This window comes from Microdochium trichocladiopsis (assembly GCF_020744255.1).
Source record: "Microdochium trichocladiopsis strain MPI-CAGE-CH-0230 chromosome Unknown B0I36scaffold_1, whole genome shotgun sequence".
NCBI lineage: Eukaryota > Fungi > Ascomycota > Sordariomycetes > Xylariales > Microdochiaceae > Microdochium > Microdochium trichocladiopsis.
This window is the reverse complement of record NW_025763544.1, coordinates 2,891,031-2,916,583: the sequence shown is the minus strand read 5'-3', so window position 1 is coordinate 2,916,583 and position 25,553 is coordinate 2,891,031. Positions and strand designations below refer to the sequence as shown.

Here is a 25,553-nt window from a genome sequence, read left to right as displayed (position 1 = left end):
AGTTGTCTCTCTCAAAAATGGGTTACATTTAGGGAACGGGTAGATCCAAGAAATTCCCTTTCGGGCCGTGGCCGTGCTCAATTCTAACTAGTCTTTATCACCACAAAAGCGACAAATGAACACCGAGAGAAGTCCTGGAGGCGAGGGCCAGGCAGGCAGGGACCAGTCTGACCGCTTGGTAGTCCGGCAATTTTTTGCTTCTTTCGTGCTGACAATGCTCCCGTTGCGTTTGCATTTGCATTTGTCGCATTGCATTGGCCTTTGAGGGAACCCCGAGCACGGACGTAAAAAGCTGAACCTGGCAGAGTCCCTGCCGACTACGGCACGCTGACTGATGATCATGGATCAGAACGTATAACAGGGTACCCGTGTCGGCCATGACGATGGGGGAGGGGGATTTTGGAGAAAAACCAGTAGATGTGTACCATTGTAGGGTGTATTTCGCTACATGTGCTCGAGACTACTCGAAACTAGACTCTCTTTATGCCTTGTGGAGATCAAGAGAAGCAGAAAAGCTGTGTACATGCTTCATACGCTGAGTAACCGAGCTTTGACGCATGGATTTGATTGATGTACGCTCGCGTCAATGACGGTCTAGTGGCCCTTTCCCTTGAACTCCCGCACCCAAATAAATAACGCCTCAAACTGTACGCATGATCATCAAGTCATGATGTTGTTGTGCATGGTGGAACCGACCTGCCATCTCAAAAACTTCACTGAGCCTGGCCAGGGTGGTACGCCGCCGCCGCCGCCAGACCTATCGGCTTAGAGCTCCAGGACTGGCAGTCCACGACCAGTTAAGAGATGGCCGTCTTCATAGATCCCTCCACTGCCAGCCTATCGGCAGCGATGTTCCCCACGTCCGACCCGTGGCCTTTCACCCACTGGAACTGCGTCTTCGTGCCGACGGCATCGCGCGCCTCGATTTTGCTCCGGATGGCTTTGATCAGATCGTTGTTCTCCACAGGGTCGCCAGTCGACTTGCGCCAGCCGTTCTTCTGCCAGGTTCTATACCACTCTGTCACGCACTTGATGGCGTAGTTGCTGTCCGAGAAGATGCGAACACCCTGCAAGTCAGTTACCTGATCCAACGCTCTCAGAATGGCAGTCAGCTCGGCTCGATTGTTCGTCTGCGGCATGCCCGCGAGTCGTTCCGAGATATTTCTGTATAATGTCGTCAGTTTTGGCGAAGGATGAAGAAGATGATTAGCTTCCAAGGGGGAAGCTCGATGGGTGGCAAACATACCTCGGATCCCCAACACCAAAGTAGACGCCGACTCCAGCTACAGCATTTGCGCGGCCGTTCGCCCGCGAGCTGCCGTCTGTGTAGATGTGTACCAGATCGAGCTCCAGCTCGCTCGGCACCACGACGTCGAGTCTCTGCTTAGTCGCCCGCGTCTTCTTGGCCGGCGGCTGCTGTGCTTCGGCCTGCTGCGCGAGCCATTGCTGTGCCGCCTCGTTGCCGAATTGGCGTATAAAGTTGAGCGCCTCCACTCTGCTCTCAAACTTTTTGTATTTGGGCCCCTTGACGTTCGTTATCGCGGCCGAGCACTCCTCCCAGTCAGAGTAGATGCCGACGCCGTTGCCAACCGCGACGGCGTAGTATCTGGGCTCCTGGGCAGTGTCGGAGGCAACCTTACGGCCGGCGGCAAAATCTTCGGCGTCTTTGCGAGAAAGGAAGGACTTGTCTGTGGTTGTTGGATTGGTTAGCCAAATTTCATCGCGGTTTGCAGGTTCGGTGCGCGGAGCTTGGGCGAGCAGGGCACTGCTGAAGCAATGGGAGAGAAAGAAAAATTCCCTACAAACGGCGCCTTTGAAGCCAGCAGTCTGTGCCTGACATTCAGCCCATGTCAGGTATACGCCTGGCTGCTTGCCCGCCTTGACGGCGTAGTATTTCTGGGCTGAAGGATCCAGCTTGCGCTTCTTCCCACCGGCCATCTCTGCGTGCTCAGAGCTCTCCTCGCACAGACCCTCCCTGACGACTTCCTGGAAGAGGGCGTGTTCGTTCGTCTCGTCTAGGACTCTGGACTGAGCGGGCTGGCCCTCGACGCCGGCGTGCGGACAGGTGATGGCAGTCCAGTATATTCCAACGAGTGCGCGATGGTTTCGACCATCTGGCGAGGACGAGCTAGGGCTCAGAATGAAGTGAAGGTCGTCGAGTATGCGTTGTCGAGATGCGCTGTGGGTTACCGAGCTTTGAGTGGTGGGGAGGGCTCGGCGAAAGGAAGGAGAGGAGCGCTCGATCGAAGCAGGGAGTTGCCGACGCCAGAGCGAACGAGACCGAAGGAGTCAGGTCCTGGGCATGTCGAAAGATGAAAATCGTCAGGACGGGGGCGTTGTGTCTGGGGTGGAGCCTTCTCTTTGCAGGCCTGCTGTAATAGACGCCAAAGCTGGAGTGGAACGGGAGGAGGGGATCTCGGACTGATCCGCACGTCAAGCGCCAGGAGAAGCTGTCCACACGCGCCCGGGTCCGCGCCCCACCACCCGGAGCTTCTGCAGCCTCCATCCTCTAGCCGACGGCCGCGGCCGTGGGGAGCCCGCCCCCTTCGCAAGCAGTCAACGGCTGCCAGATCCAACCAATCGAGACCGACCGTCGGTAGATGAGCTGAGGCAAGTCACAACAAGGATCCTGAGAATATAGACAATAATGGCTCGTTTCTACGGGCTATCGCAAATTGCAGGCCATAGTGTTGGCATCCTAACTAAGACACTGGCCAATTCCACAACACGTTGTGATCCTGCATCACTTCCAACAGGAGCACTGTCCCATCAATTGACTGCGCGTCTCAACGCTCCAAACTTGCAACAAAGTGTCAATCACCGGCCAGCATCATGCGCGCCTCGTCCCGACACCGGCTTTCTCCAGGGTCTCAGGAACAGACTATACGTGTGTATGAGGATCGACGCTGAGGGGCTTGGCCTTGTCAGCCTCCCACTCCCAGCCCAACATGCTCCAGTTGAGTTCCTTTCTCCAATGCAGACCTAAGCCGGCGCCCCCTCCGCATGGCGTGTCCTTGCAGCCACCACATGCGTCATATCCACGGTCTTCTGAACTCATACCACCTGAGAGTGGCATGCGGTGACGAAACACAATCCTGCCCATCCGGGAGTGCAGGATTGCCATGGCACACATGGTACAGGGCTCATGGGTCATGTACAGCTCGAGATCGTGACAAAGATATCCATCAGGATTCGGGTGGTCTGCTTCAAAAACTTCGACCTCGTCCTTGAGGAGGGGTCCGTCCTGGAAAGACTCGAACTCAATGGGCTGAGCCGCTGCCTGTACCTTGCCCTCTGCTCGCACCAGTTTCTGGGCTACCATGCTGATCGCTCGCAGAGCGGCGTGTGCCATTGGATTGCCAGTCTGTCCAATTTTGCCCTGCTGGTGCCACCGTGCATCGCCTGCGATTGCAACAATGCTCGTCTGCTCCTTTTCTTCTTCTTGTGGTGAATCTGCAGTCTCCGCGGGGCCGTGCTTCTCGTGGACGCTTGTCTCCTGATTTTTGTTAATGGTCTTTCCATCTTTGGAAAGGTTCATTGGGAGACTGCCATCAGTGGTTGCACGGCTGTCGCCCGTGGGAGTTTGAACGTCAAAATCGCCGGTGTCGTCCTTTGGACCACGGTTATCAGGCTTGCCTGGAACTGTTCGCCGGATGATCACAGCACCAATGGGTTCGCCATAGCCTGCGTCTTTCGTCTGGCGGGCAATCTTGTGCGCCAGATTCATCCACACTGACGCGTCGCGAGACATGGTGGTGGTGGTTCTGCAGATGCTGCTTGGGTGTGGACCCAGAGGGTTGTTCTTCCGATAGACAGTCTGCCAGAATTGCTGCGACCATAGGTTCGCCTGGACCTGGGAAGTTGGAGGCCGCAACGGGACGGGAATGACTCCCACAAAGATGTCATCTCTAATGCCATCAATCGTGGACAGGCCTCGAATCAAGTCGCCGTAGTCGAAATCGTCCTTGGATCCGAGCATTATATAAAGCCAATTCGACTTGCCGGTGTGGACTGCACGTCCCTTATCACCGTTCATGAATTGAGCCTTGAGATGGGCAGGTAAGTCTGCGGGCTTGCAGCATCGTCGTAAGTGAGGCATGTTCTTAGCAACCTCCTCGCCGACGATATTCCGCGCGATACTAGTGGCAGAGAAGTCAGTCACCAGCTCGAAAAGGGCAAAGAGCCAATTCCTCGTTGAGCTCGTCGGAGAGGATCGGAAATGGCCTGGGGGTTGTTCCGCTAAATCAAAACTTACGTCACGACATCGTTGGTCAGTCGGGTTGGGGCTCGTGTGATGTACGCATGACCGAGAGAGAGGTTGTCCTTGAGCTCGAGGGTGGTCTTCAGAGGCACAAGTGTTCCATTTTCAAGCTGTGGCGGAAGGATCCGTTTTGTGACGGGGTCGAGCGTCTCGACGACTTGGTTCATGGATTCGCTCATAGCGTAAGCCTTTGTCCTCGACACTCAGGAACAGTCTCGGCTCGGGCGTTGATCCAGGAGTGAGATGGCACGCAATGAGGGGGCTATTTCAGCCGGTTTGTGTAGATCAGGCCAACGATGGAAGCGAGCTCCAAGAAGTATCACCAGCGAATGTCTGGTGGGTGAATGCTGTGGGTGACGTGGGAGCCAAAAGCTCTGCTCGTGAGGGACGAGGAATGGACGTCGACGTTGAGTGCAGGATCAAGGCCAGATGGGCAAGACGACCGCAGCTTGACATGACGCCGAGATGGTTCAAGCAGGCGCGACCATGACCCAGGCAGGAGGGACAGGAAGCCGGAAGAGGGTACGTCGGATGGTTGCGACGTCCAATGTAAGGCAAGCACGCACGTGTTGGGGCAGAAGGCAAGGCAACCGCAACCTGGGATCGCAAAGGACGTCGTGAGGCGGAGGTGTCTGTCCACTATCCAGGTGAGCTCCACGAATGAGCAGGCGTGTTGCGCTGCCTGGAGGCGGGCACAAGTCGACGGCCGTGAGGTTCGGTGCAGAGTACCTAAGTTGGCGCGCCCAGATTACGAAGTGAGGCCCACCTTGGATCTGCCTTGATCGTTCTTGCTGAGAGCTGTCACTGGCGACGCGAATTTGGGTCCACTGGCGGGTGGGCGACAGAGCAAGAACCAGGGAAAAAATTTGACAGCCTGGCTGCCTGAGTGCCCTATATGTGCCTGACAATCCGTCCGAATGTCGTCAAGGTATTTGCTGCCGAATCGAGAAATGCACGTCAACGTGAGCCTCATGGCCCGAAATTTTATAGCGTCCTTATTGAAAGGCGTTTACTGGGTGGCCGATGCAGGGGCGGCGTAAAGGGTATTGAGAAGGCTGCAGCGCCCCCACATCGTAAGGACCCTCCGTGCTTGCCTTCTATCGATAAGCATTGTGAACCCTTGCAAGTGGCAGCTGAAGCTTCTCGCAGGTATTGTTGAAGAAACTGATTGTCCTGGTTGCATCTCCACTCTTTGACTTTCGCATGCCGTGAGGGCATTCGTGAGTGTCAAGGAAGGCTTCAAGATTTCGCCGGTGAACAGCTTGGGCACTAGGATCCTCTTGGGAGGAGCTGCAGGCTCCTGTCAGAATGGCTTATCTGCTGCCGCCCCAAGCGCTTCTCGACCCGCAAGGCCCAATCACAGTATTGATACTCGCATGTGGCAGACGGGTTGGCCATGGTTGCTCGTCAGGGCAAGGCTCTCATTGCTCTTGCTTGACATTTTGTGATTCATCAAACTGGTCCCGTCAGAGATACGCACGGATAGCAGCAGTCTGGTCATTCGAGCTGCATCAGAAGATGGGTTTGCCCTTGCCTGCAGCTAGTTCGCGAATGACCCGCGGTTTGATTACGCGCCAATGAACAAAACATGTCGAAAACTACCCAAGGCAACTCTGTTGTCCTCTAAGTTGGCATAAGGCACGGCAGCCGTGGACGGGCTTTCTTCTTTTGGCCCTGACGATAGGTACGTTGCGTCCTCTGTCTCACGTGTGGACGCTGCCGGACAAACCCAGCTGCATGTCACTGCAGTGTAACCCTTGTTTGTTTCGTTCAACGATCCAGACTTCACACCATGCTCCAGACGGCGAATGGCACCACTGTCTCACATCGCGGTCCGCGGATGCCCATCCGGCCTTGCATGCTATTTACGGACTACGATCTCTTTCATGGCCCCGAACGACTCTGAGATGTTTGGGCCCTGGAGTTTCTGCTTCTCATTTGCGACGATGACTGACGCAGTGCCACACGAACGCACCCCGTTCTCTCCACAGTCGTTCCCGCATCTGGGCAGGCGGAACAATGGCCGCGTGCGACGTGGTAATGGGCGAGGCTTGAGGCGGGGGCACGCCTTAAGATCCTTGCTCAGAGGGCAGGCTGTCCTGGACTGTGGAAGCCTGCGGTTGTGGGCGTGTTGAGCATCCCGTGGGGGTCCTTCAGGGCTGTGATGGGTGGAACACGACCCAGAAACCGAACTATGACGCTTCCCTCTGAAAGGTCTTTTGGAGCCGTGCTGTTGTTTCGCTGCAACCACCAGGCAAGGTGTGCATGTGGCAGGAGTCTGAGGTCGCCCCCGCACCAGGGCGCATGCGTCGTTAGAGGCAGGCAGGCAATTTGGGTTCCTGTCGCCGGCTTGGGCCTCCATCGTGTTGGTCGTCTCGCAGGATTAAGGTTCTTTTGTTGGCCGGATTCTGGCGCAGACCTGGTGCAGACCTGGTGCACGCACAACAAGACCGGACCAGGACGTGGCCACCACGCCCAGGCTGCGTGGGCAGGCTAGCACGCCGCCCACCGACGATCTGCCTCGCTGCATGTGTCAATACTCGAGGTCATCTGCAGCCCCAGCGCGCCGACGTGCCGTGGGGAAGGGCAAGGCCGTGGCATGGTCGAGGAGGAGCATAGACGGGCATGGGACGGGCATGTCGGCCGATGGCCATTACAAGAGGGCTGCCTCACTCCCACGAGCGGGCAGTGGCAGCTGACGACTCTTGCAACGACCCAATGGGCACAGTCACGTCTCCCTCCCAACTCATGTCTTGCACACCCTCTTATACCGAATTGCACCGCCGGGTAGTGTCTCGCCCGACAACTCAAGCTGTCGGAGTTCCCCAAAGAATTCCAGCCATCTGAAGCCTCGATCGAGCGCCAGGTTCTCAAACCCTCCAACAATTGAGCCCGTCAAAGGCTGAGTGGCACATCCCAAAAGCAGCGTGCCTCCACGGGCCCGTCCTGGGAGAGATTGATCTTCGACAGGCCCTGACAAGGAACCGAGCTCCAGGCACAAGCTCAGCTGTTCGAACAACAAGCCGCCCTCCCACTAAACACAAAGACCACCTGAGCGACTGCCGTTAGACCAGGCTCCGACTTCCGTGGTCTGCGTACAGCTCACACTGCAGTCACTCACTGCCTATTACTAAAAAGCCCGACTCATCGGACCGGAGAGAAGGCAGAGCGAAGTCGGTCGCGATAGCGTGGTTCTCTCGGTGGGCCCCGCCGCTCACCCTGCAAGGTGAGCCTGTCTTCTCCCTTGCCATCGGCGCCGAGCATGCTCAGGCGAGCCAGTTTCGCCAGTGCCGCGACCGGCGGGTATCCCGACTCCACCAGCTCAAGTCATTCCATGATATAACCACAAAGCCTGCTTCCTGCACTTGCAGAGGATCCGCAGGCCTGAGGTCACTGCCCCGCCGTAGCAGCAGCAGCAGCAGCAGCAGCTTAGCATCATTCCCCCCATCGACGATTCGGGTTGCGGCACCGTCAAGACCACCGGCACCAACCAAGCCCCTCCTTCGTGCCCTTGGGGGAGGGCGGCGTGCCAGTGTGTGTACCGCGTACGTACGGAACGGCTGGCTGACATTGACGTGACCCTGGCACAGGGGGGTTCACAGAGCACAAAGGACCCTGAATATCCACACGCCATTATCGCATCGCTCCAAGCATCCAAGCAAGCACCATGTCAGCTCCGTCGCCCGCGCTTCTGCTGCCCTTTCATGGTGCACGGCAGCTCAACAACAACAACACGGCCAGCACCACTATTAGCACCACCACCGCCACCACCAACAACAGCATCAGCATTTCCCACTTCACGCACTTGCACATTTGCGGCAGCCACCACCATCACCACAACTACAGCTGTCAGCCGACCTGTCATCAGTCCAACCAGCTCCGCCGGCGGGCCTTTTCGCTCATCGACCACCACCGGTCTCCCCGGACATCTTGCTCCCGCCAGCCCACCGCCCCAGGTGAGTAAGCATGCTTCCCAATGTCTCCGGTCAGTTGCAGCATTGGTTTTTGGCGTGCCTGCGTGCAAGTGCACCGCTGGCACAGCTCGACTCTCGTCATCGGGCAATGCCCCCTCCTACAGTTGCTATCGGTACCCTCCACAGTGTCAGGCACGGGCACGGAGAGTCCTGGTAGTAGACCCCTGCTCACAGCTGTGCACGGCGCATGATGATGCTGCGAGCAGCTCCCGTGGGTGCACCTGCACTTACGCTACTGGCAGATAGCTTGCTTGCTCCCTGCTGTGCCAAGCCTGGTTGCCAGCCCGCTGGCGCTGCTCAACACAGCACACTTGCAGCAAGCCCGCCAGAGTCAAACGACATACCCATGACATGACTGGGTGGGATTCCATGCAGCCGCCTAGTGGCGTCGGCGGGTCCCGCCCTGCTCGCTCGCTCTCCACCAGGCCCGACTTGTTTTAGCACTGCAGTGTCTTGAAGCACGACTCGCTATTCCCAAAGTCATTAAAGAAATCATCCCACCCGCCCCCTGCCCATGTACCAATAGCGCCGTTGTTCGCCCGGTCGATTTTTCCTTTTCTGAGGTTCATCACATCACCCAACTCCCCTTCGCGACTCCACGACACACACTGGCGCAAGCGAAAACGAACAACCAGACTCATTCGAACATTACCTGCCAGATTTAGCACGACTTCAGTCCAAGCAGTCCTCCCTCGCCAAAGCGGCAATGTCAAACCAGCGGGCCGCCGCCGCATCGACAACTCTTACATCATCGGCCGAGCTGCCTCCCACTTCAGCACCCTTTACAGCAAGTACGTATGCGAACACGACAACAATAGAGCAACTCCCAACATCGCACCCACAGAGCTCCCCAATCATTGCCGTCCAATCCGACCCTTCTGACGTCAAACCGCCAGGCCCGGGCGATGGTGCCTTGACACCAGTCTCCATTGACGATTCACACTTGACTCCTCCTCAGGGCTCGCCACATCGCTTTCGAGACGGGCTTCTCCCACCACCGCCCCCTTCAACCGCTCCAGATGGTCGAGTGCCTCCGTCTCACCCAACTTCGTTAGCCACTGCCCTCCGCGCTGTGAAAGATGGAGGGACTGGTCGCGAGGCCGACTCGCCCTACGCCAAGAGTGTCTCTTCCACGGCACCCGCTTCGCCACGAATGTAAGCTTTAGATTCAGTGGCACTTGTAGCCTCATTTCACCTACTAACCATGTATGGTCTTGCAGCCCTCCCTTGCGACAGAACTCTGGCTCGCAGACCCCTCGCGTCCGCCCTCATGCAACTACACTGAGCATTCCGGGCATGACCCGCTCTCTGATCTCTCCAGATGGCAAGATCGCAGATCGCGATGTAGCCTCCAAGTTGGTGATCATCATGGTTGGCCTTCCAGCCCGTGGGAAGTCTTATATCACCAAGAAGATCAAAAGGTATCTTGCCTGGCAACAGCACGAGGTCGAAATCTTCAATGTCGGCAATCGACGGAGGGGCGACGCCAATGCCAACAAAAAGGACGTCAGCAGCGAGGCTCACCACACAGCACACGAAGCAGCCACCATACTTCTTAATGGCGGCCAGCAACCCGTTTCAGAACGGCCATCAGGAGCACCGCACCGCCTGAGTGCTGCAGAAGGAAGACATGCCATGCGCAGGGCGAGCACCATGGATCAGACAGCACAGTTCTTCGATCCAACCAACGCAGAGGCATCGCAATTACGTGAGCAAATTGCCATCACCACTCTGAATGAACTCCTGGACTTCCTGCTCTGCCGTGGTGGTTCTGTTGGCATCCTCGATGCGACAAACAGCACAATCCATCGGAGACAGTTACTTTTCGATACAATCAAGGCTCGCGAGCCGAAGCTCGGCATTCTGTTTGTAGAGAGCGTCTGCCAGAACCCCGACGTAAGTTGTAGATCAAGCAGACCATCCGGCGAATCATATTCTAATAAGTGCTGTACTGCAGCTTCTGGAGGCCAACATGCGCCTCAAGCTCTCCGGCCCCGATTACAAGGACAAAGATCCCGTGCAGTCATTGGCCGACTTCAAAGATCGTGTCAAAGCATACGAGAGCGCCTATGAGCCCTTGGGCGACTATGAGGAGGACCACGCGATGCAGTACATCAAGGTAGGTCCCATTGAACGGCTCGAATCAGTTTATGTGGGCAATAACCAACAAACTTCTGTAGATGATCGACGTCGGCAAGAAGCTCACCCATTTCGGTCTGGAGGGTTTTCTGAGCAACGGCATTTCTAATTATCTATCCTCGTTCAATCTCTCCCCACGACAAATATGGCTCACGCGCCACGGCCAATCCATGGACAACCACGCTGGCAAGATTGGCGGTAACGCTGAGTTAACGGAGCGTGGCCACTTGTACAGCCTTAATCTCTACAATTTCATCACACAGAAACGAAAAGAGTGGCTGGTCGAGCAGAAGAACAAGGCCGCAGCCTCTTCATTCCCACCAATTCCTGGGGACAAGTCACCACCATACCCCGAACTCAACCGGGAGCTTGATGAGAAGAACACGTGTGTCTGGACATCGATGTTGACGCGCAGCATCCAGACTGCGCAGTACTTTGAGGCAGACGACGACTATGACGTGAAGAACTGGGAGATGCTGAACGAGCTGAATGCCGGTAAATTCGAAGGCATGACTTACGATGGGATCGCACGGGACCACAGGACCGAATACGAGAAACGACAACGGGACAAGCTTCACTACGTCTATCCCGGTGTTGGTGGGGAAGGATATCTCCAGGTCATTAGCCGGCTGCGCGACATGGTTCGCGAGATTGAGCGCATCAAGGATCATGTTCTGATCATCGGTCACCGGTCGGTCTGTCGGGTCCTGCTCGCATATTTCATGGACCTGACCCGGGACGACATTGCGGATCTCGATATGCCGCTCGGCATGGTGTACTGCATCGAGCCGAAGCCATATGGCATTGAGTTTCATGCGTACAAATACAACGAAACCGCCTCGACCTTTGACGAGCTGCCAAACTACAAGCCGCAGAGGACTGTGGATCGACACGCCTGATCATCTCGGGCCGTTGGCATTGGTCACGACGTTTTTTCAATGGCTCTGCTATAACTTTGCTTTTCTTTTGTCTGAGCGGACTCGGCGTTTTGGGGCGGTTCAAGGTGGCCACCGAGAGGACGGTGAACAGCTGCTTGATTCATAGCTCTGGGAAATGGCATATACACACAACGGGCGTTCTTGGGGCATGGACGTTTTGAAGGATTGACGATGGTTACGGCTCTCTGGGGGACTTGCCTCTACAGCGCGAACGACAGAGTTATCAGAGCGCCTTCTTCATGTTTTGATTGTATTTATATCATCTTGGCACGGCCCATATGGTCTACAATAGGCTGCCCGTAGCTCGAAAGGAATGTGAGACGTGGACTATCTTTGCTATGGTTCAGCTAACGATAAGCTTACCGCCCAGTTCCGGGGGCGTGGTTCATTGCAAGGGTCTTGGGAGCGTGTGAAGCACGGTCCCTCAGGGGTCCTCGGACCTGCACAGGCATATTTCGAACATGGCAATCGGGGATTGGCCCGGCAAGTGGCTTGAATAAGCACCACCCATGCATGCAGCAGCGTGCATGCTGGGCATGTCTCAGCCCGCCCAGCTGGCTCGGGAGGCCAAAGCAACGGTGGCGTGCCGGGCTTGAGCTGCCGACTGACATAAAGGGGACTGGATGGGCTGTGGCTCTTGAAGGGAAGGAAACCTTGTTACCTTTGTCTTCTGCTTTGGTCGGTCAGTGTGTATGAAGCTGCGGTTGAGGCTGAACGACGCCAGGAAGACGCCGCCCCGGCAGCAGAACAAGACTACAGGGCCAGACACACAACTTTGCCTCACACGCACGCAGCGATAACAGAAATCGAGTCACAGGAGGCACGGGCAACCATGTCTGCAGCAGTCGGACCGGCAGCGGACTCGGAGCAGCCAAGCTTGCTGCTGTCGTCGTCTGCTTCCTCGGCTACGACAAGGACGCCATCACGACGCCCGTCGCGAGCAGCAGCAGCTAGTACCATGGGAGCAGGTTCGACAACCACAGAGTTCCATGTGCCCCCTGGCAAGAAGATCCTCGTGGCGCTGCCCGAGGACGCAGCGCGACTGAGGGCAAAGTACAAAGGCGCCGCCGGCGCGACCACGACGCGGGCCGACAGGCACAGCAATGGCGAGAACGAGGACGGCGACGACAAGGACATACAAATCGAGATTGTGGTGCACGGATCGTCCGAGCATTCCGCGCACCTGCACTCGGCGCGCCGGCACCACGAGGCGCGCCGCGAGGAGTTTGCGCGGCGGTTCGGGGCCGACTTTGACGAGTGGGAGAGCACGCAGAGCGCGCTGGACGAGGTAAACCGCCAGCTGGAAGGGCTGGTGGAGCACGAGGCGCCGAGCGCGCTGAGTGCGAATTTCGACCGGTTTGGATATTCTGCCACGGTGAGTTTCATTCTTTTTTCTCTGGCGGTCTTCGCGTGAAAGGGGATTTGTTTCCTCTTGGACTGGACGGCATTGAAGGACTTCCCAACATGCGAATCGGGGGAGAAGGGGCACAGAGGATTCTGGGGAGGACCCGCCCGATTGTTATTTGTGTGGAGGGTGTCTGGAGACTGTGGAGCTGGATCTGGCAGCTCGCCCCTTCCCTGCCTCACAATTACTCCCAACAGAACGAGACCGAGAGCTCAATATGCTGACACAGGTCATCCTCGCAGCTCAAGACCTATGCCGTCCACCCTGGACGAGAGTCGACACCTGGCTCGAGCCGTGCTAGTCTCAATGGCAGCGACTCTGACAGCGGCACGTTGCGCAACTGGGATGACACCTCTGGCGGGCGGACGATTCGGCTTTTCCAGCGGCCTGTCATCAAGCAGTACTTTCACAAGGGCCTGCTCTGGCGGAACAGCGAGCAGACCGAGGTGATGAGCTTTGAGCTCTTCTTTGAGCTCATCTATGGTCAGTCCTTATTCATGCCAAACATGAAACGTCCCCCGTAGCTGATCGTGGCGGTTATCGGTGATCGACCAATAGTCGGCATCATTCACTACAATGGCGAGCATGTGGCCGACAAGACGGACGCCCTGGAAATCGGCCGCTTCATCATCACCTTCGTCATGAGCTGGCAGGTCTGGTCAGACGTCCAGCAGGGCATCAGCTGGTTCCAGGCGGACGACGTAGTCCAGAGAGTCTACATCTTGTTCATCATTGCTTGCCTGCTTGGGTAAGTTTTATCCCGGCTGCACTCACATCTGCTCATGCACATCACTGATCATGACGTCCTTGAAGCTTCACCACCAACATGACCGGCACCTTCAACGCCGAGTATGACACCTACACCCAGCTTGTTGGCTTCTATGTTGCAGCCAGGCTCGCCACCGCGCTCTTCTATAGCGTCTCCATCGTCCTCTTGCCCCTCATCAAGGGCTTCATGCTGTCTCAGGTCATTCTCATTGTGATCCCGAGCATGATCTGGATTGGCAGCATCTTTGTCGACCTTCCTTCGCGCTTCGCCCTGATCGCTATCGCTTGGCTACTCGACTACTCCGGCCCGTCTGTGCTCCTCTACCTGTTCGCATGGACAAGACCCTCGGAGAAACCCAGGTCCAAACGCATGGCAAAGTTCTACGACTTCTGGCCGGCCATCAACATCGAGCACCGTGTCGAGCGAACCAATGCCTTTGTTGCGCTCGTCATCGGCTGGGCTGTCGTCGCTCTGCTGTACCAGAATGCCGCATTCGGTTTCAACGCCATCCTCGGGAAGGCCATCATCGGGCTCGTCCAAGCCTTCGTCTTCAACTGGATCTACTTCGAGGTCGACGGTGAAAACCTCCACCTGCACGCCATCCGCCGCAGCGGCTGGAGCTCCGCACTATGGAGCATAGCCCACCTGCCCTTCATCTGCGCGTATACTCTGTCCTCGGCGGCCATGTCCAAGATTGTCGTCGCCCACGACTCCATCAACTCGGACCCACACTCCCTCGAGGAGTACTACGCCCACAACTCGAAGCCCTACGTCACCCAGGGCGTCCGCTGGGCGTACTGTGTCGGGCTGGCCATCGCGCTGCTGCACATGGGCCTCATCAGCATGAGCCACGTGCACAAGGTGCCCCCTGGCATGCGCGTGCCCAAGAAGTACCGGATGCTGAACCGCGGCGTCGTGTGCGTCATCTTCTTCTGCCTGCCCCTCGCGGGCGACGCGCTCGACTCGCTCCGGCTCGTGGCCGTCACCATGTTGCTCATGGTCTGGGTCTTGCTGCTCGAGATCTGGGGCAAGTCGTGCTCCGACCAGACCTGGTGCGGCAACGGCCTGAAAGCCGGGCAGTGCCGGGCAAGGTACGAGGCGCGGTGCTCGAAGAAGACGCTGGAAAAGGCCCTGATGCAGGAGAAGGAAGATGCTGCTGGAGACGATGCGGAGTCGGGACGGCTTGGTGATGTCCACGCCGAAGCACAGGAAAAGAGTGAGCGGCGCAGGGACAAGAACGGTGATGAGCCGGAGATTGAGGTGTTGCAGCTGAGTCGCAAGGAGAAGACTGCCGTTGCCTGAACTCAGAAGAATGAGATTGAGTGCAGTGACGAAGAGCGATCAGAAACAGTAGTCAACAGCCGGTGAGGTTTTAAATTTTCCCATACATCATTGAAAACTAGACTGAGTGACGGAACTCGACAATAATCCAAAAGAAAAAGATATGAGCCAATAACACAGTCTGTACTTGTGACAGAAACCAAATGACCATGACAGGAGTGCATCTTGTCCCCTTGCTAATCGCCCCAGCAATAGACCAGAAAGGAGACGAGAGACTGAAAACGTTGTGAAAATCTGCAGACAAGAGAACATCTAATGCCAAAAGCAATTTGTAAAAATGGCAACACCGCACAGAGCACATCCATGGCAGTCGAAGCCTTCAACAAGCCATCCGCCGTGCAAACCATGTCATCCACATCCGACCCAGCCACATCCTGCTGCCTCTCGTCTTAGGATCATACACCACCAATACCGACGGCCAAAGCACCAATCTGCATCGCCCGCCGGCGATCGACCTCGCGCTTAAGCATGACGAGCGCCGTCGTGACGACCATGCGCTGCCCGAGCTCCTTGTCGCCCCTGGAGTCCATGTCGCCTTGCGATTCCTCGATACTAACAGTGTTGGAGGCGTCAAAGGCATGCCCGGCCTGACCTCCATCATTATCACCACAGCCCTCGAAAGATCGCAGGTCGATGAAAAGCCGTCCTCCATTGCCTGCAGAACTGGCCGAGCTGCCTGGGCTGCGCAGCTCCTCGCTCCGGACCAGCAGGGCCACCACCTGCTTATGTGTATTCTTCGTCGTGAGCCTTGGGGACTTGCTTCTTTTCGCATGATCCCCGTCCTGCGGTTGTGCCTTCTCGCTCTGGCCTGTCGTGGTGGTGGTGGTGGTCGTCGTCGAAATTGCCCGCTCGAGGACAAGCACACTATTCGGCACGCTGGTGTCCTTATCCTTTCCCTTGCCGCATTCAGCACTGTGTCCGATTGTTCTGGCGGTGCCAGCTGCGATGAAGCGGCCGACGGCAGCCCTCTCCCGCGAGCTCGCATATCGCCAAGTGAACTTATGATCGATCACTTTCGTAGCTGGCAGCGACAGCGAGACAGTGGAAGGAAAGCACATCTTTGGCACCGAGAACTCCACCGCCCTGGTGACAACGCCTTTGCTCTGGACGGGGAATTGAGGACGCTGCCACCCCCCCTTTGCCTTGTCCCGGACAAGCAGGGCCACCATGGGCGGGTGGTTTGGTCCGAACCGGTACGTCGTGCTCGCGAGCTCCTGTGGCGGGTTCCTGCTGCTGCTGCTGCTGTTATTGGCGGCAGGTAATTGTCCATTTGCCACGGCCTGACTATACGAAGCGAACTGCTCGCCCGTCATGAGTATGCTGGATCCGCTATTCCGCTCGGGGCGGACGGAGACATAGACGGGCCTGACGCCGAGGGCTGTTTCGTCGTCGTCGTCGTCGTAGCCAGCAGCAACGTCCTTGGCGAAGGGGACGACGGGGAAGATCGGTATCGGGTCTGGCCGCGGGCTGAAGGGAAGGGACAGCCAGGGTTTGCCGCCGTGCTGGATCTGCAGCTGGACCGTTGGGACGAAGTTGTGTAGGAAGACACTGCTCTTGTTCGACTTTGCTGTTGTCGAGGAAGAAGAAGCATATGACAAGGCGGAGCGTGCCGAGCTCGTAGATGGACGGCTTTCAGTTTTTCCAGGGTGCTTGTCGTCAGAGTAGTACGCGGCCAGGGTGGCTTTCTCGTCGTCCGCATGCCCTGCTGGCTTCGTGTCTGTGCGTGTTGGGGTGGGACATGTGTGCAAGACCTCAGTGTATGCTGGCAGCTCGTGCTGAGCGTGGGCCGGTGCTCGCAGCGAGCTGTTGTCGTTGTCGTCTTCTCTTGTAAGGCCCCTGGAGTACGCAGGTGGGCATGTATGGGTATTGAACGGCGTGTTCGAGGACATTTGCTCGTCGTCTCCCTGCTGGGCACGCGCCACTGTGGTGCTGATGGTCGTGGTACTCATGTTTCGTCGAACTTATTGCATATAGTGTCGTGACTGAGGAATTCTGTATTGCGTTTGCACTTTGTCGGTGCAGTCTTGATAGCAGAGGCCACCAGACCAAGGCAGGTGCGTCCTTCTTATACCCATCCCCTCATGGATACGTTACTTACCCAACGGGACGTCAAGATACGTTCATATGTCCTCATGACGTAAAACGTCAAAACTACCCCAGACACATATCAACAGGACAGGGCACTTGTCAACCTTGGCTGGACCAAATCTGCAAGCTGCGATCCGGCATATGCCATCTGACAGAACTATCCGGGATACGACAGAAACGAAATATACGACAAGCGAAAGCTTAGCCACGCGCTTCACCCCCATTCCCCCTCCCTCAAGAGCGCTGGCCAGCCAAACCCCGCCGATAATCTAAGCGTGATCCATTGCGCCACCTTCAGTATCTATGCAACACAGCATGCAAAAGTCACGACCTCTATTATCTGGGCAGTGGAAAACCCGCCTGGAGGGAAATCGCCAACGGGTACGTACCCAGTTTTACCCGCCTGTGTTGCAGGGGGGGGAAGACCCCCGCTGCGCCTCCACCCACGCTAAGGAACCCCCAGCTCCTGTCAATTGAAGCTTCCAGAGACAAAATGCGAGATACGAAATGTGGATACCCGCCTCTCCATTCCTCCATTGCCCCGGGGTGGCCGCCCACGCTGGCCAGCACGCACCCCGACATTCAGGCTCATCCAAGTCTGAGTCACAGGACGGAACCGTATGGAATCGGACAAAACGACGATCGTTGACACAATGCCACGCCTATCTGCCTTCCGTTCCGAAGCAGAGCCGGCTTGACGGTCATCCCGTGGCGTTGCGTTGGCAGAATAGTCTAATCCCAGGGTGCTCTGCCCAACAGGAGGGCGGTATTTCACGATGGCGGAAATGCGCTTTGTTTAAAGTGGCCTCGAGAAAACTGCAAAGTTTATATAGAAACGCCGCAGCACAGAGATAAGAACCAGTATGCAAAACCCAGGTGTCCCTTCCCCCGCGTGATCAACTCATTCTCAGCCACCGCCAGTCCTGATTTCGGCCAAAATAGCCCAGGTCCTCATCCAGCTGCGCCTCAACCCACCTCGGCCACGCGAGGTACTTGCCCAGGTCCGACCGTGATCCCACCTGTCCACCACCAGCCCCATCACCTTTCCCATCGGCCGCTGTGGCCGTGCCCGGCACAAGCCGGTTCAAGTGCCGTAGCCAGCGGATCATTCCCAGCTTCTCTCCCTGGGCCTTCGACTCGTCCGTGCGCCCCTCGTGCTCGATCGAGGTGATGGGCGCCATAATCTGCTTCAGCGCAATCCAGTGCGCAGCCAGGATCACCATGGTCGTGTTGGCCGGGTCAATGACCTGCTGGAACTGCTCGTGTGGGATTTGCATCCACCATCCATAGTGTTCGCAGAGGATCTTGTATGCTGGAGAAGGAAGGAGGGGTCAGTTGAGGGACTGAAAGGAAGCTGCGGTTAGCAAGCTTACCCTTGAATGAATCCGTGTACAGCGCCTCGGTAATCTTGACCAGGAACGCATGATAGTCCTTGTCAATCTGTCTCGTCAGCAACGGCTCGAACTGCCGGAGAGACGCCATCGCCGCGTCCGTGAGCTCTGACAGAATTGGCGGGACCTGTTCCATCTTGGGCTGCAGGATAGCCATCTGGTCCTCGCCGACAAAGTCATGGAAGATGAACCGACTGCCCTTGTGGTACATCTGTATCGCAACAATGATGATACCACGGCAAAATGTCATGAATTCGGCCATCCCGTCATTCAGGCAGACGGACTGGAACGTCAGCGCAAAGCACGTCGCCATGAGCGCATTGCCTTCTTCAAAGGTGCTAGCCTTGGGCACGTTGGCAAGCGTCTTCTTGATGGCCTTGATGGCCTTCAGGCGGTGCGCCATGGCGAACGTGACTAGGCTCGGGTCTCCGGCCATCATCTCGGAGGCTGCCAGCCCTAGAATCGCGTGCATCAGGTATTCGTGCTGGGACAGTGGTTGGGCGTGTTAGTTGGACAACGAGTACAAACACATGATAGGCTCTTTGCGGGGCCTCCGCGTAGAGAGGGTATTCTCACATCCTGTGCTAGACATGGCACCTCATGCGTCCAAACACTCTCGTTGCCAAGGGGGTGTGTTGGGAAGCAGGTCTGGAGGAAGTGCTGAAAGAACCGCATGTCATGGAGACTGAAGAGCGGTATCTGGTGTTGTGGCTTTCAACAGGCGAGCATGTTAACATTCATCATTGAACTTGACCACCTGTGCATCCAGGCACTCCGCGAGCTTACCTGGTGCGTGATCTGGGGTGTCACGGGATACTCGCAGCTTAGAGAACTCTTGACGCAGTGACCGCATGCGGGGTGAGTCTCCTGACACTTGCGGGGGGAGACGGTGTTAGCATATCTCTTTTCTAAAGAGGGTTGCATTTTCAGCTTTGGTGCTCCGTCCCCAGAGCATACCTTGATGCGCCGTCGTTTGCAGTTATAGCAGCCCCTGCGGCTCTTGGTGTGCCCTCTCCGCTCAAGCTTCTGCCTTCTGCTGCTGACGGATACACTGCCGCTGCCATTGTTGTCGCTGCTGCTACTGCTCCGTAGAATCTGGCCAGAAGGAACTCCAAAGGGTGAAGACAAGCTGGCAATGCCGCCACCCGAGCTCAATGCGCCGCCCGAGCGGGAGGATGGCGAGTCATCCTCCCCAAGATAGTCGTTGTCTGCCCCAGCAAGGAGAGCTGCAAAGTCGAAGTCGTCGACGGGAGTCGGAGCTAGTGCGTACTCAGCTCGATTGCGCGCCAGCAATGGAAGCAATCCGTGTTGGTTCATATTGTAATTTGACATTGCGCCTTGGCCAGCGCGAGCCCGATGCTGCAAGTAGTGAAACCCACTCTGACTCGTGCTGTAGTCCAGAATCAAATACCGTGCTGGCAGTATCTGTCGGCGATGATCGTACACCTCTCGTTGTTGTTGTTGTTGAGTTGTAGATAGAAATGACGTTGGAGAGCAGGCACACAATTAAACTTGGCGGACCACAGCTTCGGGCATGGATCGTCACGACAGGTTCATGGTTCAGACCTCACGAGAAACAGCTTCACTAGCGCAGAGGCAGAGCTCAGCGACCAGGCAGGGTGAACATGTGCAGTATCTCAGTGGCGGTGCTCCGCTAAGATCCTCAGCTGGAGGCTCAAGCCCTGGCTGCCTGCTCCAGGCCAGGGGTTTGATTGGCTGGGCATCCTCCAACCCGGCCGTAAATGGGCTAGCTGAGGCTGAGCCCCTCCACCCTGCAGCATGCCCGCACGATGAACATTGCTCCAACCGCTGTGCTTAGCGAGGCTGGCTGTCAGTCATCTGCGTGGGAAGAGACAGGGAGGAGAGCACGCCTCTTCCCGCCAAGATGCTTTCGAGGCTTACCCTCTGGGTCGCAACTGATTGTTGCACTGGAGCTGTGTATGCTGACCCTTTGTGGCCGTAGAGGGTTGGCCTGGGCTGGCTGGCTGGTGATCGCATCGAGACGTAGCCGGGTCATCAATCTATCCGATAAGTTGTCACAAGTCATGAATGCAAGCCCACATTGCTCAGCGGCATTGTGCTTCCCAGCATCCTGTCGTACTTCACATGGCTGCTGACCGAAGTGCAAGAACAGTTGATGCCATGCAAAAAGCAGAGTCCCGTCTCTTGGTCGTACCGAAAGGGTTCTATCAAGCCAAGGCCTGAAAACCCAGGTCGATGCTTGCTTCAGCGGCGTGTTTCTGATAAGGGTGCTGGTGGGAGGCAAGGTAGCCACATATTCGAAGCGAAGCAATCCATGCAAGTGCCCAAGCTGGCCATCAAATGGGACTAGCGTCGGCAGAGACCTCAGGCGGCTGTCAGTTAACAACAGGCTTGCCAGAGATGCTTGTCATGGTCTCATCTTTGTCTTGCTCCCTCAAGAGGGCTGGGGATGTGCTCTGCGGACGGGGATTGAGATGATCCAGGCAGACCATGCACGACTACGGCTGAACCGTACTTGTACGACACTGAACGGGTGGGGCGGCTGGCACTTGCTGCTGGAGCGCTGGCCGTGCGTCCCGCCGCTTCCTGGCTGTTTGCTGCCGTCTCCGTAGCTCTGAGCAGGACCCGAAGAAGTGTTGACGAGTGGTGGCTAGAGAGCTGGAAAGGCTGGTTGATCCGGTGTGCAAGACGTATGTGGAGTGACAGGACCTGCATGCCGGATCTCTGCCTTCGAGGTGCATATGCCCGGACAACGCAGCTAATGGACACGGACGTGGTGTCGTATCTGGAAGGAGTCGTAAGCCTGCCAGGGCGAGCAAGCACGGCTGGACGCCTGGAGAGTTGACAGGTTGACGCGGCAGGCCGGGCGCGAGGGGAGACGGAACGAGGGGATGTGGTGATCTGAAACAGGCCATCCTGGCCGGCGGTCCCGCGCTTCTTAGTTCCTCAGGTTGGCTTTTCGTCCGGGTCGGCAGTGGGGCCGGCAAAGGCCCATTGTCTCTTGCATGCCGCCCTGCTTTGCCAGACCACGCAGCATACTCGTACTCATGAAAGGCGCGCTAACTAGGCCTGGTGAGGGCGACGGCGTGGTGGCAGCGTCACGACGATGGCTGGGACCTGAGTCGGACCGGGGCCTCCTAGCCAGCTATTGTCCTGCAAGCCATCAAGGCCCGGCAGCCGCATTGCCAGGCGCGTGGCCCGCACTTTGGCGATTTCTCCCTTGGATGTAATCCGTACCAGCGCTCGGGTCCCGGGTGTGTCGTACACCATGCCGCACCAATGCTCGCAGATTTGGACAATGCGGAGAATATCGAGACTGGGTTTCGATGTTGCATGTGATGGAGATCGAGACTGTCGACAAAAGGCAGCGTTGCGCCGCAAATGGCGGACCTGCGTGGAGCCGTGGGCATGCCAAGAGTCGCGGCAGGCGGGGGAAGAGGGACGCCAACCGAGAGATCAGCACTTCGAGAACATCGAGCCCGCCGATCACGCCCACTGGGGCACCACCTGCCTCTTCCAAGGTTTCTCTTCATGGTATGCCCCTGGCGATCCACTCGGGCCTGGTCCAATGTCGTGATGCGTCCTGTGCAGAATAGGGCATTTCGTGGCTCCACGGCATTGCGACAGGGCCTGACTCGTTGGTTCAAGACAAAGACGACTCACTCTCTACTCTAGACCGGGCAAGCTTCGAGGCAAAGAGCCCAGACAGGGCCAATCACCTGCATGTGCTTGTCCGCCTCGACGGTCTGACAAGTCGATTGTTGTGCGGCCAGAGCGCCCGTCCAGCCGGTTGCGGGTAGAGTTTCCACGGGGCTCTGGGCAGAGTTGACAGCATCGTGAGCAAACACCACGTCACATGCAGCTGTGCTCATGGGCAACACCAAACAAAACTGGCAAGCATTCGTGCAAAGTCGTGAGGGTCCGTGTCCTTGCCATGGCTGCTGCTCTTCTCTTCTCTTCTGACGAACGAGTTCGTCACCCAACACCAAGCACCCTCGGCGGCACTGGAGGGCCCTCACCTACACACGGAGCGCTTACGAGGCAGCGGCGCCAACACGAGCATCCACCTCTTCTTGTTCTTTTTCCCCCCTGGGTCACTGGCGTGCGCAAGTGCTGCCCCTGGTGTCCGGATCATAAAGACGCCCAGGCCCGCCCGCCGCCGAGTGGCGTGCCCCTCCCCTGTCGCCGCCGCGCTGCCCCTGCAGTAGCTGCTGGACGCACCCTAGAGATCGGGCTCTGATTGGCTGCTACTGCCCATCGGGGCAGCCTCTCGGCGGATCACCCACCGGCACCCGCCAGCGCCCACTGGCGCACCCGCAGGCAGGGGCACCACGCTACCACACCCCTGGCGTTTCATCCCTACTGCCCACAGCTCACTCCACCCACCACTCACTCTTGGTGTCGTCGTCGTCGTCGTAATAGTCGTTGTCGGTCTCTTTTTATATGCTCCCTTCCGCGTCCGCCTCGCCGCTGGCCTTCTTGTTTCGTTTCCTGCCTCATCCTTCCTTCGGCTTGGTTTTCTGTCCCTCTGTGTGTCCACGACACCTTCCTTCCCTTCGCTTTCCTTCTTGCCTGTTGCGCGCCCGGCCGCCAGCAATCCACCTTCATTCCTTGGTCCAACCAACAAAGAGCTGTTGACAGTTCCACCATTATCGTCCAGCACCCACAAGACAAACTCACCCTCACGTCACACAGTTTTGACACGCTGAGCGTACATTCATTCCAATCTTGAAAACAGATCTTGGACCAGTCCATTCTTTTGCCACACACACACACACAGAGACACAAAAACACAACAAAGAACACCATCCAAAATGTTCACCAAGCACGCCGTCATCGCCCTGGCCGCCGCCGCCGCCTCTGTCGGTGAGGTTGCCGCTGCCAACTTCCACCGCCAGTACCACCACGTCATTCCTCGTGACATCAAGTACGCCGCTACCGAGACCGTTGTTGTTGTCGCCTACGAGACGGTCACCGTCACGGCCGGCGAGGAGCCCGAGGCCACTCAGGAGGCCACCTCTTCTCCGGCGCCTGCTGCCACCTCTTCTCCGGCGCCTGCTGCCACCTCTTCTCCTGCCGTCCAGGCCCCGGACAACGCCTTCGCTCAGCCTCCAGCCCAGCAGAGCACCACTCTCGCCACCCAGACCTCCAGCAGCAGCAGCACTAGTAGCAGTAGCAGCAGCAGCAGCACTCCTGTCGCCGAGCTGCCTGAGCCCACCACCGCCATTGTCCCCACTCTGCTGCCCTCCTCCAGCGCCGCCGCGCCTTCTTCCTCTGCTGCGCCTGTCCCCGCTCACGGCAGCAAGCGCGGTGCCGCATTCAACGATGCTGGCCTGGTCAACGCCCTCGTGGGCATGACCAACAAGATCAGCTGGTCCTACAACTGGGGCGCCTCCGAGTCTGGCCTCAACCCTGGCATTGAATTCGTGCCCATGCTGTGGGGTCCTGGCCACACTGCTGGCTGGACTGAGAATGCCGAGAAGGGCATTGCCAACGGTGCCACGGCCCTCCTGAGCTGCAACGAGCCCGACATTGACAGCCAGTCCAACATCAGCCCGGCTGTTGCTGCCGCCTTCCACAAGACCAACATGAACCCCTTTGCCAGCAAGGCCCGCATCAGCTCGCCTGCCATCTCCTCCAGCCAGAACGCCAACCAGGGTCTTGATTATCTGAAGCAGTTCTTCGCAGCCTGTGGCGGCGAGTGCGTTGTCGACTTCTGTGCCATCCACTGGTATGGTCCTGGCGGCGACTCGGGCGCCCAGCTCTTCCTCGACCACGTCAAGAACGCCCACGAGGGCTGCCAGAACAAGCCCATCTGGATCACCGAGTTCAATGCCGAGGGTGGCGATGTCGACCAGTTCTACCGCACCGTCATCCCGGCTCTTGAGAGCGACGAGTTCAGCTTCGTTGAGCGCTACTCGCCCTTCTTCGTGGCCACTGGCTATATCATGCAGTCCAGCAGTGCCCTCAGCTCCTGGGGCCAGATCTTTGCCACGCTTGACTAGATATCTGTCTGACATGGACTCCTGGTCCGGGTGTGCGTGGTTGGCGCTTCTTGTACGATGTTCTGCATGACCCCGCCCTTCACTTAAGGGGTCAGAAGCATTACATATAGGGTCAGATCTTGTTGATGTGGCGACACGTCCTCACATACAAGAAGACAATGATCTCATTTACTTTCTAGACCTGTACATATATTTTCAACAGCTTTTTTTTTCCTTCATGCAGAGGCTTCGTGCCTGTAGGCGTCAGATCAGGATGGGAACTGCTTGGGATAAGCAATGGTTTGGGACGGGATCAAAAGACCCCTCTATGAGAAGGATATGGATACAACATGATGACGATCAAAAAAATGGAATAAATTTGACGCAACATCTGGCCCTTTCTTGATCCCTTTATTGACTGGGTTCGCATGATCAATAACGACTAAACTAAACTCCTCCCTCGCCCGGGCAATCTGGTGCCGAGAGGGTCATCAGCAGGCCAGCCAATGTCAGTCATACTGATAGTGGGAAAGATCAATCAGAGTATACAGCGCCCCACGGTGCACATCTCGCAGAGCGCACGAGATCATGATCAAATCATCCACTAGACTCGCGCGCTAGTAGATCCAGTGAGAGCCAAAAGAGTAAAAAGCAAAGGACCACCCATAACTTTTGAGCTCGCAAAAAAATGAGTAGTCAAGATGGATAAGAGCACACGCGTTGCCGATCGCCTGGCTACCCAATCCTCACGAAAACTCCATATGGGGAAACCCTTTTGCACCGGATGCAGTGCGAGTTGACTGCCCGAGCATTGGTGCGTTTCGTGGCTCCGACCCGATTCCGAGATCAAGGTGCAAGCCATCTGGCCTAATTCAACGCATGCATGTAGACAGACGTTGTTTTGACCAACACTTATCTGGACCAAGGGTGGACAAATGGTGCCGCAGGAGGGGGAATCTCGAATAAATATTTGATAAACGCCTGCTTTGCCATGCATGTACCCATACACCAACCAACCCCTTTCGTTTCATCAGCCATAAAAGACCATGAGCATCCCGATGGGCCGGATTTTCTGCTCAGAAGCTAACAATACAACCAAATTTCCCAGTGTCCTGAACGCCAAGCTAAGTCAAAAGAGATGTTCCCGAGTAGCATTCATGCCCCTTCTCGAGCATTCCTCCTAGGTATCAAGACATCGGGTGGCCCGTCCCGAATGCCGTAAGAAAGTACCAGCTTAGGATGACGGGGGTGTTTGTTCCTGCCGTCGCGTGCGAATGTGGA

The 25,553-nt window shown here is 57.0% G+C and overlaps 6 protein-coding genes across 6 annotated transcripts; 3 read left to right on the top strand and 3 right to left on the bottom strand.

Moving 5' to 3' along the window:
* Positions 1–797: 797 nt before the first annotated feature.
* B0I36DRAFT_344235 (uncharacterized protein) lies at positions 798–4,440 on the bottom strand (the record flags this gene model as incomplete). Its single annotated transcript, XM_046156240.1, has 5 exons — positions 798–1,164; positions 1,247–2,128; positions 2,191–2,390; positions 2,888–4,139; positions 4,256–4,440. 5 exons carry the CDS (start codon positions 4,438–4,440, stop codon positions 798–800), a joined length of 2,886 nt encoding a protein of 961 aa, XP_046018555.1.
* Positions 4,441–8,941: 4,501 nt separating this feature from the next.
* B0I36DRAFT_234455 (6-phosphofructo-2-kinase-domain-containing protein) lies at positions 8,942–11,273 on the top strand (the record flags this gene model as incomplete). The annotated part of the gene is made up of 4 exons (XM_046149313.1): positions 8,942–9,390; positions 9,456–10,131; positions 10,193–10,354; positions 10,416–11,273. 4 exons carry the CDS (start codon positions 8,942–8,944, stop codon positions 11,271–11,273), a joined length of 2,145 nt encoding a protein of 714 aa, XP_046018554.1.
* A 574-nt stretch (positions 11,274–11,847) lies between these two features.
* Positions 11,848–14,984, top strand: B0I36DRAFT_310814 (bacterial low temperature requirement A protein-domain-containing protein). Its single transcript, XM_046152301.1, has 4 exons — positions 11,848–12,687; positions 12,960–13,200; positions 13,276–13,465; positions 13,531–14,984. The coding sequence occupies exons 1-4, from the start codon at positions 12,145–12,147 to the stop codon at positions 14,786–14,788; spliced, it is 2,232 nt and encodes a 743-aa protein (XP_046018553.1). The 5' UTR covers positions 11,848–12,144; the 3' UTR covers positions 14,789–14,984.
* B0I36DRAFT_379458 (uncharacterized protein) lies at positions 14,985–16,776 on the bottom strand (the record flags this gene model as incomplete). Its single annotated transcript, XM_046160768.1, has 1 exon — positions 14,985–16,776. The coding sequence occupies one exon, from the start codon at positions 16,774–16,776 to the stop codon at positions 15,223–15,225; it is 1,554 nt and encodes a 517-aa protein (XP_046018552.1). The 3' UTR covers positions 14,985–15,222.
* A 909-nt stretch (positions 16,777–17,685) lies between these two features.
* Positions 17,686–19,877, bottom strand: B0I36DRAFT_310807 (uncharacterized protein). The gene is made up of 5 exons (XM_046152300.1): positions 19,264–19,877; positions 19,093–19,179; positions 18,883–19,017; positions 18,289–18,790; positions 17,686–18,227 (listed from the first exon to the last, which is right to left on the bottom strand). The coding sequence occupies exons 1-5, from the start codon at positions 19,636–19,638 to the stop codon at positions 17,812–17,814; spliced, it is 1,515 nt and encodes a 504-aa protein (XP_046018551.1). The 5' UTR covers positions 19,639–19,877; the 3' UTR covers positions 17,686–17,811.
* Positions 19,878–22,948: 3,071 nt separating this feature from the next.
* B0I36DRAFT_11235 (glycosyl hydrolase catalytic core-domain-containing protein) lies at positions 22,949–24,618 on the top strand. Its single transcript, XM_046147905.1, has 2 exons — positions 22,949–24,352; positions 24,404–24,618. The coding sequence occupies exon 1, from the start codon at positions 23,103–23,105 to the stop codon at positions 24,291–24,293; it is 1,191 nt and encodes a 396-aa protein (XP_046018550.1). The 5' UTR covers positions 22,949–23,102; the 3' UTR covers positions 24,294–24,352; positions 24,404–24,618.
* Positions 24,619–25,553: the final 935 nt, after the last annotated feature.

Coding starts and splice junctions, on each gene's coding strand:
- B0I36DRAFT_310814 (XM_046152301.1), top strand. CDS start 12,145: ATGTCTGCAGCAGTCGGACCGGCAGCGGACTCGGAGCAGCCAAGCTTG. Junction 13,201..13,275: donor CTTCTTTGAGCTCATCTATG/GTCAGTCCTTAT, acceptor ATCGACCAATAG/TCGGCATCATTCACTACAAT. Junction 13,466..13,530: donor ATCATTGCTTGCCTGCTTGG/GTAAGTTTTATC, acceptor ACGTCCTTGAAG/CTTCACCACCAACATGACCG.
- B0I36DRAFT_310807 (XM_046152300.1), bottom strand. CDS start 19,638: ATGTCAAATTACAATATGAACCAACACGGATTGCTTCCATTGCTGGCG. Junction 19,180..19,263: donor GCAAACGACGGCGCATCAAG/GTATGCTCTGGG, acceptor TCCCCCCGCAAG/TGTCAGGAGACTCACCCCGC. Junction 18,791..18,882: donor TGCCATGTCTAGCACAGGAT/GTGAGAATACCC, acceptor CCACTGTCCCAG/CACGAATACCTGATGCACGC.
- B0I36DRAFT_11235 (XM_046147905.1), top strand. CDS start 23,103: ATGTTCACCAAGCACGCCGTCATCGCCCTGGCCGCCGCCGCCGCCTCT.